The 14892-nt window shown below is 37.0% G+C and overlaps 1 protein-coding gene across 1 annotated transcript; it reads right to left on the minus strand.

Annotated features, from left to right (window-relative positions):
- Positions 1-1985: 1985 nt before the first annotated feature.
- Positions 1986-11611, minus strand: LOC110736936 (autophagy-related protein 18h-like). The gene is made up of 9 exons (XM_021917276.1): positions 11112-11611; positions 8631-9089; positions 7706-8149; positions 7363-7608; positions 6235-7020; positions 5701-5879; positions 4125-4231; positions 3510-4046; positions 1986-2428 (listed from the first exon to the last, which is right to left on the minus strand). Exons 1-9 carry the CDS (start codon positions 11277-11279, stop codon positions 2424-2426), a joined length of 2931 nt encoding a protein of 976 aa, XP_021772968.1. The 5' UTR covers positions 11280-11611; the 3' UTR covers positions 1986-2423.
- Between the last annotated feature and the right edge of the window lie 3281 nt (positions 11612-14892).

Below are 14892 nucleotides of genomic sequence, written 5' to 3' on the forward strand. Positions count from 1 at the left end.
AAAAAAAAAAAAAAAAAAAAAAAAAAAAAAAAAAAAAAAAAAAAGAAAAGACAATGATAAGACAAGCCCATAGTTAATGCTAAGTGTTTCTAATTTAAATTCATGTGCAATAACCAATACTATTTGCTCACATAAATGATGAGACATAAAAAAGAGATGGATAGCTAGATTGATTGGATTCTAAAAACTGATTGAACCAATTTTTATCAAGATACATGTGGCCTATAATATTAGAAAATGAAGGGGGAAAATAGGAAAATTTGATAAGATGAAAATTGTTCATCAATCCATTCTAGGCATTATAGGCAAATACCCGTGAGGTATAACAAATTAACAATTGGAAGAAAACAAAAAGAACAAAAAGATAAGAGAGAGGAGGAAAATTAAGATGTAACAACAAAAGTATTAATTACTGGTAGAAAAAAAAGACGGATGTGAGGAGGGGAAAAAAAAAAAGTAAAATCACAGAGGTTTTACACGTACCATTGAAAGTTGTTACTTACTCAGTATAACACTAGATTATTTAGACATGCAGTGTTACTACTTATTTATGAATTTAATGGTCTATAGCACACACATCAAAATTGATAAGATAAAAGAAACCGGGAAAATAATTAACATTTTTACAAATTGTCTTGGTACATATGGTGAAATTCATACCGAGTAGGTTTTAATTCTTCCAATTGATTCACATTAACGAGTCTAACTTGTACTCCCTCTATCCCCTTTTATTTGCATCATGAGCTCATTTTATGTGAGAGCTTTATGAGTCATATGGTGTAAACAAAAAGGGACAAAGGGAGTAAGAAATATGGGGTGGTGACGCTGTTGGCTAGCGCGTATGTCTCATAGCTTGTAAGAAATAGGGGCAAGATTGGCATTAAAATTTACACAAATTAAGCCTAATGAAGGGCTGTTTTTTTTTTTCTTTTTCTTTTTGACAGGCTAGTCCGCTAGTGAATTGCTTCTTATATGGGTAGAAATTCAAAATTGATTAACATAACAATTAATTTAAGATAAATGGAGTATTTAAGTTGTTGAAATTAAATACGAAGTACTCCCTCCGTCTCTTAATTTTTGCCCCATTTCAAAAATATGGGTCAAATTTTTAAAACTTTGACCATGAATTCTTGTTAATCTATAAGTGATAATATATTCATGTGAGATCATGTTAAAATCGTCTCATTGTATATAGTTTATTAATATCAAATTTTTATAATTTTTACACGTGTAGAAACGGAGATAACTGCGTTTAAAGACGCGTCTTGGAGACCGTGAAAAGTCAAATGGGGTAAAAAATAGAGGACAGAGGGAGTAGTTGATTACAAAAATGTACTCCGTAGTAGACAATTTTACTTAAATTTGTATTGCTGTGTTGCCTTTCGGTCTATCAGAAACAGTAAAAATTTACATGGATGTATCATGTATGACCCGACCTCATTCTTTTGCACTCCAGATTCCACATTCCAGTACTCTCTGACACCATGCTTGAATGAGTCAAAAGACAATGACCAACCCATACTCAAATCTTGAATTCAGACGCGATCAATACCCAAAACATACTCGAAACAGGATGACCCGAAACTAACACAAACCAAAATTAATCCAAACCAATACATAAACTCGAACCAAAGGTCTCCACATCCCAATATGACCCAACTTGTACTTAAACTGAAAGTTTCCTCACTCGGAATAGTCATCAAATATGAGCCGAACCTGAATTGGACAACCCGTTTTCCACAATTCCACCTCTAAGCCTAACAGCCATGCACATTCTATGTGAGACTACTTTCAAGAAAATTAGATCAAAAACAAGTAATAATTATAAACCATCCTTGGTTATTTGTTATCACCAAAGATTAATATACTACGTATCAGATTTTAAACCTACCACAAGAAGGCCAGCATGAACCATCTATCAGACTATAACGTTTATAATCAGACGAAAAAAAAAAAAAAAAAAAAAACATGCTTGGAGATAAAAATGTACAGCAGAACTAACAATCATTCAATTTTATTTTTCTTTCCTTTTTTCTTATTTCTAATTTTTCTTTTTTTTTTTTTTTTCCTTGAAGAAGAATTTAGTGTTACATATAGCATTACAAGAACATATGATCACAGAAATCATCAGAACTATTTCAATCTACAACATGTACAGGTAAACTAGAAGAATGGAAAACCAGAAGCACTTGCTTTGGTAGCAATGACACAAAAGAGGTAAGAAAAGTGAATTAAGAAAAAAATATACATCGTACCCCCCGAGTGAATGAGTCTGTTCAACAGATGCAATATTGAATGGCTATGATGGACTGAAAACCTTAAAATTACTCGAAACATCACCCTCCATGTGGCTGAACGCTGACCAGAATTTTACTATATTTGGCACAAGTCCAGCACAAAGAGAGCCGACTGGGGTTTGCTTCTCATCCTACAAAAGAACAGTATGAAGATATCAGATTTAAATACAGTAATTCTGCAGATTACATCCTACAAATTCGAAAGCGCTAAAATGAACTGCAGCAGTTTACAGAACACATTGAAAGTGATAAATGCACCGCAAACAATACAAAGGAAGGATAGATGTAGCTTAGGGATACACAATAAGGGTCCAATCTCAGACATCAAATGATAATTTTACAGAGTATTAATCCTTGGATAATTAATTGCCCTTATTCGTTTCTCAATAGTCATATGGTGAGATTAGGGTGGCTGTTAGATGCCAATTAGCTTAATTCATTAAAATCTTGGTGGAAAGAGGGTACCCAAGGCCAAAGATTAAATTCCGTCTACACTGCCCCTGCTGGACTAGTGGACTCTCTCTACACCAAAAAAAAAAAAAAGAAAAAAAAAAGTGTGGTTGGCTGTGCAAGTATATATAGACATGCAAATGTATATAGTTGTTTCCCATTATTAAAAACTTGTGATAGTTTCCTAGCAACATCATAGCATGTTCACGCCTACTGAGACCCTGTCGCAACCATCTACTGCATTCAATAGTCCTGGGTCACACCAACTCAACCCTATCATATGCAGAAAATTTTAATTATATAATTTTTGACTAAAAACTTTGGGTTTAAGTTTCTGGTAAAAACAAAAGCACTGCCATAATTCAATATGTATCTGGCTGTCTATGGGACTGCTGTTGAGAGCCACCTCTCAAAGACCACATGAAGCCTCCCATGTCTTCCTTGATCAGACCAGCTCAACTGATAATATCCAACTAGTCATTCTTACATTTTTCTTTTAATTTCATTTCTTTCGGCATACCTTGTGACAAATTCCTATATGTCTAAGATGTAGATCACCACATTGTACATGATCTTGACCAGTCATGAGTGTAAACAAGCTGTGTCTTTTTGAGGTTAGTAGCATAATTATTTCTAACAATATACATCTAAGACGTATCAGGTCAAGAAACATAGAATAAGGCGAGGCTAAAGCAAATCAGGTCAAAGATAAATGTATTGTTAACTATGCACTTTAATTAAGGTGAAGCTACAAGTTCATACCTTCTTCAGAAAAGGCAAATACACCTCCAAGCAATTCATCGTTCTCACCATCTTCTTCAGACTTCTCTTTCTCGCGGGGGCTGCTGCTACTATCTACATCAGTAACAACTTCTGATAGCTCATGGCTTTCGTCAAGAGGTGCAGCTTTACAATATTCCTCTTCGAAAAAACCCCCAAAATCTAGTGGGTCTTGAACAGAGCTCTCATCAGCAACGTTCATACTAAAATCAGAACGGTTAGAACTAACATTTGAAGCTTCACTGCCTCCCACACTGCTGGACGATTGAACTTCCTTTGGGTTAGCTCTTTCAGCTGAGAGTGAGGCATTCTTTACAGGGGATGGACTATTTACAAGGCAGCTGTTTTCAGGTGGTGAGATTTCCATGGTGGAAGTATCATCAGTATTTAATGAATTTTGAGTCAGTAAAGGTGAAGGAAATTTAGAAGAGACTTTCATCCCATTATTAATGATCTGATTTTGCGCAATTCCCAAATAAGACTTGACTGCATCCATCTGTGCATCTGGTGCAAAGGAACCTGACAGAAAATGCAGAAGATAATTTAGATCACAGAACCAAAAACAGACAAGCAAAACAAGCTTAAAAATTTTCTTACCAAAATGGGAGTTCTGTACAGTTTGAGGATGGACAATGGCAGGAGATGGATACTTGTCATCAGCCAAACGGGATTCAGATCTAGAAGTAGAATAACCAATTGCACCCCTAAAAAAAAGAATGAGATTACAAGGATGACAGTAAGAGAAAACCATGCATGGAATATATCTGCCCATCATAGATGATCATGCAAGGCGCCAAGGCTGTAATTGTGTTCAGAGAAACAATTTAAGTATAACTCCTCTAACTTAAAATGCGTGAGACTATACAACAGCTCTACAGAATGGACATGCACCAGAATCACAGTAATAACAGGATTACAGGAAGCCAAAATCAATTATAGAAATCAAAAGGTAATCTTTTTATATTTTCCTTATTACAAGTTACATGAACTTGAGTGCTGAGAATTTAACATGGGTAACTTTCAAGCCATTCTCTGCTAGCAATTTAAAACATTCTTATAAAACAAAAAAAGTCCAAGGCTTATATACAATCAAACTTGATTCAAATTGTACCAACAGCCTGCCTATTTAGTAGACAATAACAAAAACAATAACAGTAGTTTGCACATATTTGCAAGGATAACCTCACGCCCAAAGTCCATAGTACTACAATGCCATATCAAATACTAAGTTTTATTTAGTTGTTCTCACATAACTTTTTAAAAGTCAAAGTTAGTAAAACGTTGATTGTATTAGATACTTAATCAACAAAACATCATAATTCTGTTAAATTCAACGCAATTTAACTTTCAAATTATAAATTTTAATAATGTTTTTAAGTACTTAGCCACTGATAATAATGGTCAAAGATGTGAATTAGAGACCTAGATATAAAAAAAAAAAAACAAAAAAACAAAAACAAAAACTTTTATAAAAAAAGGCCATGTCATTTTTCTTCTGAAATGTCCATAGCCAGCTGTTACATATATAGATGTAGAAAAATGAGTGGGAATGGGGGTTTAGAGAAAAACATAACTACCTTCGTTTCAAATTATTTGCAACGATTTGACATAAAGAGTGAGTAGAAAATATTTAATCGCTACAAATAATTTGAAACGAAGGTAAAACTCTGTATTTGAGAAGGGTTAATGCCACATGCCCAAAAGCAATACATTCTCTGTTTCTTGATACCAACAACACTTCCATTTTCACGCTTGCCAATGCATAATTTCAACAATTAATATCTTTAGTTCTCAATAAGTAAAAGTTCTAAAAAATTTATATTTTGAAAGGATACTTTCAAGACAAATCAAGCAAGACCCCAAAAGACTAACATTTAACATGAATATAAAACACCACAGATTTCAAAGTAGATTTTTGAATAATGCAAAAGTCTAAAAGGGGGTGAAATATTAACAAAACATGTACACAGGTGAAAAAGGAATTCACAACAAACAAAAAATGCAGCAAACAACCAAATTTACATCAGCTAGATAAAATCATAAAAATAAGCTTATTCCTTGGTGATGACTATAGCAAGCTTTTGACACCAATACGGAAAGAGTTTAATAATGTGGTAGTTAACTGCCAAACAAAGAGAGGGTGGGCCAATCAATTGCAAGGAGGTATTTATACCTGTTGTTCCAATCAGGTTTCACATTGTGAAAGTGCTCAAAAACAGGCAACAAATCCTTCCTCTTTATTTCAATCTCGAGATGTGAGACCTTTTCGATTTCAATTTCTCCACCAATATTATCATCGACAGAAGATTTCTGATCGTCAGGCACCATAGAATTCATAGCGAAGAAATGTATCTACAAGCCAAATAACAAAGTGAGTTAGGGAATAACAATTCATAGATAAATACTTCCTCTGTTTTATTTTAATTGACACATTTTTTAAACACCTTTGCCAATGCATGTATTCAAACATTGATATGTTCAATAATCAATAAGAAAATAGTATAATAAGTATATATGTGGAAATTTTATTTTGAGATGAATCTAACAAGACCCAACATGACTTTTATTTTCTCAAAGTATAAAGCACGAAAGGAAGTCAAATTAACTAGAGTGAATACTGAATAGTGCCCAAAGTCAAAAACATGTCAACTAAAAAAATGAAACAAAGTATAAGATTGCTTAATGTATCTAAACAAACAACACTGACCTTGGAATTTTGCCATGATGGTATTCTTCCATAATTCATTTGAACTTCTGCATTGGAAAGATACAAGGTGGATTGTTCGTGTAGCTCTTCTCCCTTTCCACTATTGTCATTATCTTCAAAGTCAGATGTTTCCAAGACCATTTCTGAAGGTTCTTTTGCGCCAAAAGATATCCCCTTGATGGACTCCTCTCTTTCTGGCCAATCTGCTCTTCTGCAAACATCCCACCAATGGACGACTTCAGATTTCACCCTTAAGTCATCATCTTGTATCTGCGCCAGTGAGCCCGAACCAGTTCTAGGAGCTGTAACAGTGGTATCTATCCCCATCGATGGGATAAGTCCGTATTGGATAAGATGACCGCAAGGAGAATAAACCAAAAGGTGCTCCAAGGAGCGTCCACGGGAAGAGCCACTAGGCATCGAACAGTGGAAAACAGCAGAAACAGCAGAAGGTTGCGCAGAGCCCATTCCAGCGGCAGAAGATGCAGCGCTGCTAACTGTGTTGAGCCAACCAGAATTACCGGTTCTTATTCTACTAACAACAGAGAGAGTGACTGGAGGTGGTGGAGGAATAGACAAAGACTGCTGATTTACAGTATAAGATGAAGTAGACCACCATGGTAAAGATAGAACAGGGACCAGAGTTGGCCCATCAACGTGAGAATTTTTAACTTGGAGCCCACACTCCCCACCAAAAGGAGACAAAACATATATGTGGCAAGTCCCTTTCGATGAGATGATGGCTACCCATTGGCTATATTGGCTGAAACATATATCTTGAATAACCTGAGAGAAGATCATAAATTAACATGGGAAAAGGCCTTGAGAAGGTGAATCACTAAAATAACGGCACTTAGTACGTCTCTAAACATGTTTCTTAATGGTAAAAAGGAGGTTAATAAAGTGACTAAATTACCACAATATAAATATCATCTGAAAGTTGATTGCGGATACAAAGATGAGCATAGCAACATAGTTAGATGAATATAATAACAGAAGGCAAGATAGCAAACTTCTCTAAAATTTATACTTAATTGTAAAACTCTAATTTTGAGCCAAAAGAAAAATAAGTCTAGAAAAGACATATGAAATAATAGATAAGTAATGAAAGGTTAAAATCAAACATACTGCAGTTGTGAAGCCGCGATGAAGCTTATATAGATGCACGTGAGATGTTGTCCAATTGTAATTCTGACTACCTGTCCCATTCTTTGAGCTGGATGGCATTATCCGGAAGATGTTTATATTATTACCATGGATTGATGCAGTCACCAGAAGCGTCCCGCTAGGATCAAAACAAAGAGCAGAAATTGGGCTCGTGTGAGCCCTAAAGTGTGCTATAACAGCTCTGGAAACAAAATCTTTAACAATAACCTGCAACAATCAACACAAACACATGCAAAATCCATGAGCCAAAGCATGGGAAATGCAAGATCTTTTATACTTTCACTTAAGTATCAAGAAGACTCACCATCCCAGCAGTATCTGTCTCAGGTGAATTAGCTGACGTTTTGTTAACTCTCCAGCCAGAGCTGGAAGTTACAGGAGAATTAGAACCATCAGGAAGAAGTTCATTACAGTACTTGGAGAACGTTTTGTAGCTCATGTCACCAAGATTAATCAGCCCAGCAGCCAACTGCTTGCTCGACTCCATAGCATACCTAGCCACCATATTCCCACCGCTAGGTGATGTTGAAGGGCTTACACCAGGAGAAGGTGTAAGACTTTGGGGACTTAACCGCCCAGTGTTAGTCAGTAAGGGGTTATTAGAAGCATAAGCTAACCACCTGGGACCAACATCCATGGGACCATAACCGACATTTATACCAACCATTCCCAGGCCAGACATTTGAGGGACAGGATAAGTCAAAACACTGAATTTGTTCTCAAGAGTGAGAGCATCAAAGCAGTATATCTGCATATACATAAGAAAGCTGTTATTCAAGGTTCATAAAGGCAAAAATATCTTTCTTATCTTATTTCTCTTCTTTTCCTGTGAAGCACTTGCCTATTTTAAAAAAATACATAGCTAAAAAAAACTTGAGAAAAAATTTTAAAAATATCGAAACCAGCATATTAGTCATCAAACTAGGGTCTATAACAGCCTAAGAATACATCCTACGACCTTCTACACATAAAATGCTTTAAAATAGATAAATAACCATTGCAAATCCACTACTCTTATGGTGATAACACTTGTTTCAGGCTAACAGCTAGCAGTTGCATCCCAAATATTACACAGTCAATAAAACCCAAAAAGAACACGTAGTATAAAAAAAATGCTTAAAATGCAGATAGAACATTCACATGTAAAAACATTCACCAATGAGCTATTATCTCATTAACACAATATAGAAGTCTATCATTACAGTCTGACAAAAGGATCTGATACTCACTTGTGAAGCAAGTCCCACAGCGACAATGCGAGGACTGCATCTAACTGTAAGGACAGAAGAACGAAATCTCAGAACATGTACATAGCTGTGAGACCTCAGCGAATAAAAGCGAACAGCAGTGGGAGAATTGACCACATTCCCTGTCTGTGATTCGATATAGCCATCTCTAACCAGTCCATCTCTTCTCCTTTGAGTGGAATCTGGACCCATTGCTTCATCTCCTGCAGCAACGAAAAGTAAGGGATGTGATGCCCCAAACCCTTCACAACCTTCGGACATTGCAGGGAAAGGCTGTATTTGCAAAAACGTACATGGGCCATCACGCCTTGAAACCAGTTCAGTGACTATAGAGGCATCATCGACATCCAAGACTTGAAAACCATTGGTATAACCAAGCAACAGAACACGCTTAAAGATGGATGGACTGAGTTCTATCTTGTCAAAGCAAGCCCATAGCACCTGTTTTGCCACAATAAGTTGAAATTATAATTAATTATCAGACATGCCACACAAAGTAATAAATCACAAAAGCAGTATCCATCAAACAAAAATAAATTGAACCAAATGTAAGGTTTGGAGAAAAAAGAGGAAACACAAGCAGCAGAGAAACTAAATTTGATTCCTAGTTTCTCTTTTATACTTGATTACCTTATTCTTGGTTTTTTTACCTGATTACCTTATTCTTGGTTAGGAATTAACACTAATTGCTTTTAGACCAAATTATAGATGTATATCTTACAGATGCTTAAGTGTCAACTCCCTACCATGCATTGGTGATCTCTATAAGTGTAACTCTAGATTCTACAGTTGTGCTACAAAGACTCTTCACATAAGTATCATCTTAGAGTGCCTGTTTTGATAATTTAAATTAAAACTGTGCAAAACTCTACATGAAGATACGCAGCAACAAAGCATATTTGCAGTCAACTTCATCCAATACAGCTCCAAATATACACTGCTTCGATTCTAATGAATCTCGAAATCCAGTAGGTGAAAATACAATTGCCAAATATGAAAATTCAGAGTCTCATACAGCTCCCTGCCATGCATTGGTCAATATGACAGCAGTAATTGATCAAACACAGACATAAGAGTCATTTCCAGAAAATTAAGGAAATATTGCACTATTGCAGCAAATATCAGTCACTGGTATAAAGATTGTACCTAAGGGTTAGAAAAAGTAAAAAATCACGGCTCTCTAACTTCAAAATACCAAGCCAAAAAGCTATTCCACCAATTTCTCATCCAAGTTACCCATTGCCAGCCTGAAGATGTCACCCATGCAGGCTAAATAACAAGTATGAAAGTTTAGACCATTGACAACGACAATGTGTATGAGACCAGTGCCACCTAGGAAAACAATACACAATATATGATAATATAACAAGCAAAGCATACAGGTTGTATAGGGTCTCCTCTACTGCAAATTCACAATTGGAATTTGAAAAAAATGTTGACCACCAATCTATCAAGAAAAAACAATTAAGACCAATCTAAAATTCTAAATCACACAAAGAAAATGTGAAATCCTCCATCAACCAACCCATAAATAAGTCATCTCTCTATAAGACTATTCCTTTTTAGGCCATGTCTAATGTCCACTGAACAGAAGTCTATTAGAAATATGGTAAAAAAAAAAATGCATATCTTACCTTCAGGGAGAAGTTATTGCTGGAAGCACAAATCCCACACTTCCCGAAACTTTTAAAGAAGGCATTAATATAATATAGGTTCATGGATAGCACTTATCCATATGCAACAGGATTGAATTTCAACGCATCAGCAACAGAACAATTTCAACACAGAACACGCGACTTTGGGTTGCGATTAGAAAGCAACTTGTAAGGAAAGGTAGACCTGATCAAGTGCAGAATTCCAGCCCAAGAACAGATTACAAGCAGCTTAAGAAACTTCAAATGCATAAACTCCCAGCAATGTGTCAAACCCTATCACTACACCACGATTTCGCCCCAGAAGTAAACTCCAATGAACGACATAACCCGAACCCAAAATGAAACATCTAAACTTGTAAATCAACACAAGTCACCAACAAGCATAATTCATCAAACCCACACCTAACAACAAACAAAATTTACCCAAAATCCACCAAAAATTTCCCAATTTGCAACCCATTTCCTTGATCAATCATTCGATCATCTAATCATTCTCTTCTTACCAAAACAACAAAAGCCCATTTCATTGATTGCTCCCAAAAACTTCAAATCACAACCCAATTTCCCCAATTCCCCAAATGGGTCATAATCAAACATCCCAAAACACAACTTGATCATCCCAAAAAAACATAAAAATTACACAATCCCTAGCATAAACTAACTACTAATTACCATCACATTTTTTTCTTGGAACTAAAAATCAACCACTAATCCAATCAACAAGAACTAAATCGCAGTAATTAAACTCAAAATTAATCCCAAAACAAAAATAATCTCAAAATTAATCAATCAAAGAAAAAACACCAACCTGGTCTTTGATGTCATTAGAATCAGAAGAAATGGAAGCGGCAACGGAGGCACTAGCTGACCGGACACCGGAAGAGACGGTTTTGATACAAGATGAGATGAACTTGAAAGAATTACGGCTAAATCCATTCGTTTTATTATGAATACCCTTTGTTTGCTGATGTTTCATTTAATAGAAATTTCCTTAAAAGAAGAAAAAAGAACTAACTAAAAATGAAAAATTTTAAAAAATTAGTTCCTACTTCAAGAAATTAACGGTACCCTTTTCACCGATAACCGGGTAGTTACCGGAAAGTCATATGATATGTCACCGGAAAAGTTACCGGCGGTGATGATTATGATTAGAAAGAAGGTGGGTGAAAGAAGAGAGAAATATTTTGATGGGGTTGTCTTGTTTTTGTGGGTTTGTTGGGTTTGACGGTTTGACCTCTTTTGTTTAAATCAGGGTTCATCTTTCAATCCATCAATCTTTCTTTCTCTCTCTAACTTTCTCTCTCTAGAAATTAAATACGAAGTAAATAAATTAATTAATTGTTAGTTTTTTTTTTTTTTTTTTTTTTGAAGGCAATTAATTGTTAGTTTAATTAATTTGATTTATTTTAGTTTAGTTTCTTATACTTCAAGGACTTATTCTTTGGGTTTTTTTTTTTTTTTTTGGGGGGTTTAATTGTTGCTTATAAAGGACTAATTAATCTCTAGTGCAAGTTTTGTTAATTGCGGAATTAGCAAGTTTGGAAATGTGGCCAATATTAGGTTTTTTTAAAAGGGTGATAAATGTGGCCATTTTGGGAAACTATGATGACATTTTTTTATTAATGTGAAATTACATAAAATGGTCCATTTTAGTTTGGATTTTCATTAACTTTTTGGTAACAGATTTAATTAACTTTTGAAAACTAGTTTAGGAGTATAATCTTATCTATTGGGGAGTTGGGATTTTGGGTAGAAATCACTTGTCAACTAAATTTCTTTATTTGTGATAAGATTAGCTTTTTGAATGATTTTACTACCAATGACATGTACTATTTGTGTTGGTGAGTTCAAAAGGGGTTGAAAAGTTCATTCTTCATCTCTTCTTATTGAAATGTCTCATGCATTGGAAGTGTTTGTATTATAATTTCTAGTTAAGTACTCTAAGATAATGCCCATGCCCCATACTGACTTAGGTACTTAGGTAGTGTTTAATTTCACCTAAATTTCAATAATCTTAAATTATCTTAACTAATTAGTCTTGAACTTATCTTATTTGAATTTATTAGCCCTAAATTTTTTTTTGTTGTTCTAGAGGCTGCCACCTTACGACCAACCTTTTGGTTGATGGTAAGTTCCTGATTCTTTTTTTTTTTTTTAACTAAGGTCCTGTTTGGCAAAATTAGCGGTAATAGATAGCTTTTAGCGGTCGAGTAGCGGGTAACTGTTAGACTAGTGAGTAGCTGTCAATTAGTAGTGAGTAAAGGTTAACTGTCAATAATGTAAGCAGTTAATAGTATGAGTGTTTGGTAAAAAATAGCAGTTGAAATGTTAAAATACTGTAAAAATACATGCATAATGATTAGGGGATTTTTATCCACCAATCACCGTCTGACAAGTGGACCAACCAGGTTCCGCCACGTGTCCTTCACGAAGGCCAATAGGAGCCTGCCACGTGTCAATCACAGATACGTCCTCTACGGACCAATTGAGACACACCACGTGTCCACCCATGCCAAATGGGAAAACCGGCCAACAAGGCCCAATCCTGTCTAGAGGCCCGGTCAGCCCTAGGTTTACCCTAAACCTAGAGAGTGGCACGCTTCTCAAGGCTATAAATACTTAATTAATCCTCATTAATTAAGCAATCCAGAGATCAAGAAATCAAGAGAAGAACAGAAACATTACGGAACACTAATAACCGGCTAATCTCGCTAACGACGCAGATTACCAACATTAAACACTCTCACCTAGAGAGATCTTATTACTTTAATTTCCGTATTAATTACTCCTTAATCAGGTACTAACTTGACCGTTGGAGGCGGAGCTCTCAGGAGTCTCCGTTATTTTGCAGGTACAGGCGTCCGGTTCCAGTCTCGGAATTGTAACTCTCCCGCAGGACATCAGAAAACCCCGAAACATTTGGCGCCGTCTGTGGGGAGAGTACTTCAGAGATGGCATCCAAGTCTGTACCGACTCCAGAAGAGAGGCGTCCCCTAGACGACCCTCAAGTTCAGTCGAACCATGATACCGAAAGTGAATTTGAAGTGGAAACTCATACAGCTCCAGACGGGACCCTAAGGGCCCGACGTACCCGTCATACCGAAAGGAGGGAACGGGAGCATCTTCAAACAGGAAGCGAGCCAGCAGGCGCACCGCCTGCTCGGCAACAGCCAACTAATGGGTCTGCTCCCATCACAAGGAACGAACTCATGACCTTCATGAGGGACTTCAAGGGAGAGATTCAGGAGTTGATCAACAAAAAGCCGCCTGCTTCAGTCAAATAGCAGTCGGCCAAAAAACCTTCCACTTCACTGAAGAGGAAGCCAGTTCAAGGGCGAGAGGCGACTCCTCATCCTAAATCCAAGAAGCGGGAGCCACCTGCTCTTGATTTCACAAAACTCCGTTATCCTACGGGAAATAGGAAACCGGTTCGTCATATTCAGGCGGACGGGTCAAAGCAAACGTTCACAGATGCTCGGCTACTGCTAGAGCAGAAGAAGAGTGACCGATTGTCAGAGTCGGCTTCTACTTCAAATTTTCAAGACAGTTTGCGAAATGCCTCGATGAGGCATACTCAGTCGTACCATGAGAGTCAGTCAGGCGGCACCTCCCGTCAGTCCGGCTTTCATAGTGCCCAGGCGGTACCAAACTTACCATTTGTGCCGCAACAACAGTACTTTATGCAGCCACCTCCATTTGGTGGACCTGCAGCAAAAAACGTCCAACCTATGGACTGGCAGCTACGGCTGCTTAGACTTGGTGAACAGCCGTCGGCCTTCTCCAAGGAAATTACTGAAGCCGCTCAGCCGGCCAAAGTAAAAAATGTACTAGTAGGCGCCTATGACGGCACTACTAATCCAGAAGACCATCTGATGGCATTCACCAACCTGATGTACCTTCAAGGGTTGGATGATCCCACTTGGTGCAAGTGTTTCCCAGCGACTCTCAAGGGAATCGCACAGCAATGGTTCGGCAACCTGCCGACTGGTTGTGTAAACAGCTTCAGGACGCTTGCTTACTTATTTGCCTCCAACTTCGCTATGAACATCCCTGCGAAGAAAACGACCCTTGATTTGGGAACAATTCAGCAGGGCGAGAAGGAGGGGCTTCGTTCTTACATCAGGCGGTTCAACCTGATGAGAATACAGATTCAAGGGTTACCGGATGAGGTAGCTTATACTGACTTTTTTAGAGGTCTCAAAGACGGGTCTACCTTCAAATTTGATTTAGTTCGAAAAAGGGTGGCGACTCTTCAAGAGGCCTTGATTGAAGCAGAAGCCTATATACAGGCGACTGATCTGTGTACGATAAAACAGTCGGACGGGAAAAGGTTCGACAAAAGAGAGGGACGACAGAAACAGTCGTCCAATAAAGATGAGAAAAGAAAAGAGGTCTGGGCGGCTGATTCCTCTAAACAGCCGGCCCAGAAAAAGAAAAAAGAATTCAAACCATACTCCCCAAAGTATGTGTTTAACAAGGATAACCAGTTTATCCTAAAAGAAATAAAGGGACGGTTCTCAATTGAGAAGCCGCTCCCCATGAAGGGTTCTGCAAACAACCGGAACCAAGACAAAATCTGTGCTTATCAT

The sequence above is a fragment of the Chenopodium quinoa genome, unplaced genomic scaffold, assembly GCF_001683475.1.
Source record: "Chenopodium quinoa cultivar QQ74 unplaced genomic scaffold, ASM168347v1, whole genome shotgun sequence".
Lineage (NCBI taxonomy): Eukaryota > Viridiplantae > Streptophyta > Magnoliopsida > Caryophyllales > Amaranthaceae > Chenopodium > Chenopodium quinoa.

Excerpts from the sequence above, each read along its gene's own strand:
- LOC110736936 (XM_021917276.1), bottom strand. The coding sequence starts at position 11,279 with ATGAAACATCAGCAAACAAAGGGTATTCATAATAAAACGAATGGATTT. Across the intron at positions 9,090-11,111 it reads CTAATGACATCAAAGACCAG|GTGCTATGGGCTTGCTTTGA; the intron begins GTTGGTGTTTTT and ends GTGGCAAAACAG. Across the intron at positions 8,150-8,630 it reads CTGTGGGACTTGCTTCACAA|ATATACTGCTTTGATGCTCT; the intron begins GTGAGTATCAGA and ends ATGTATATGCAG.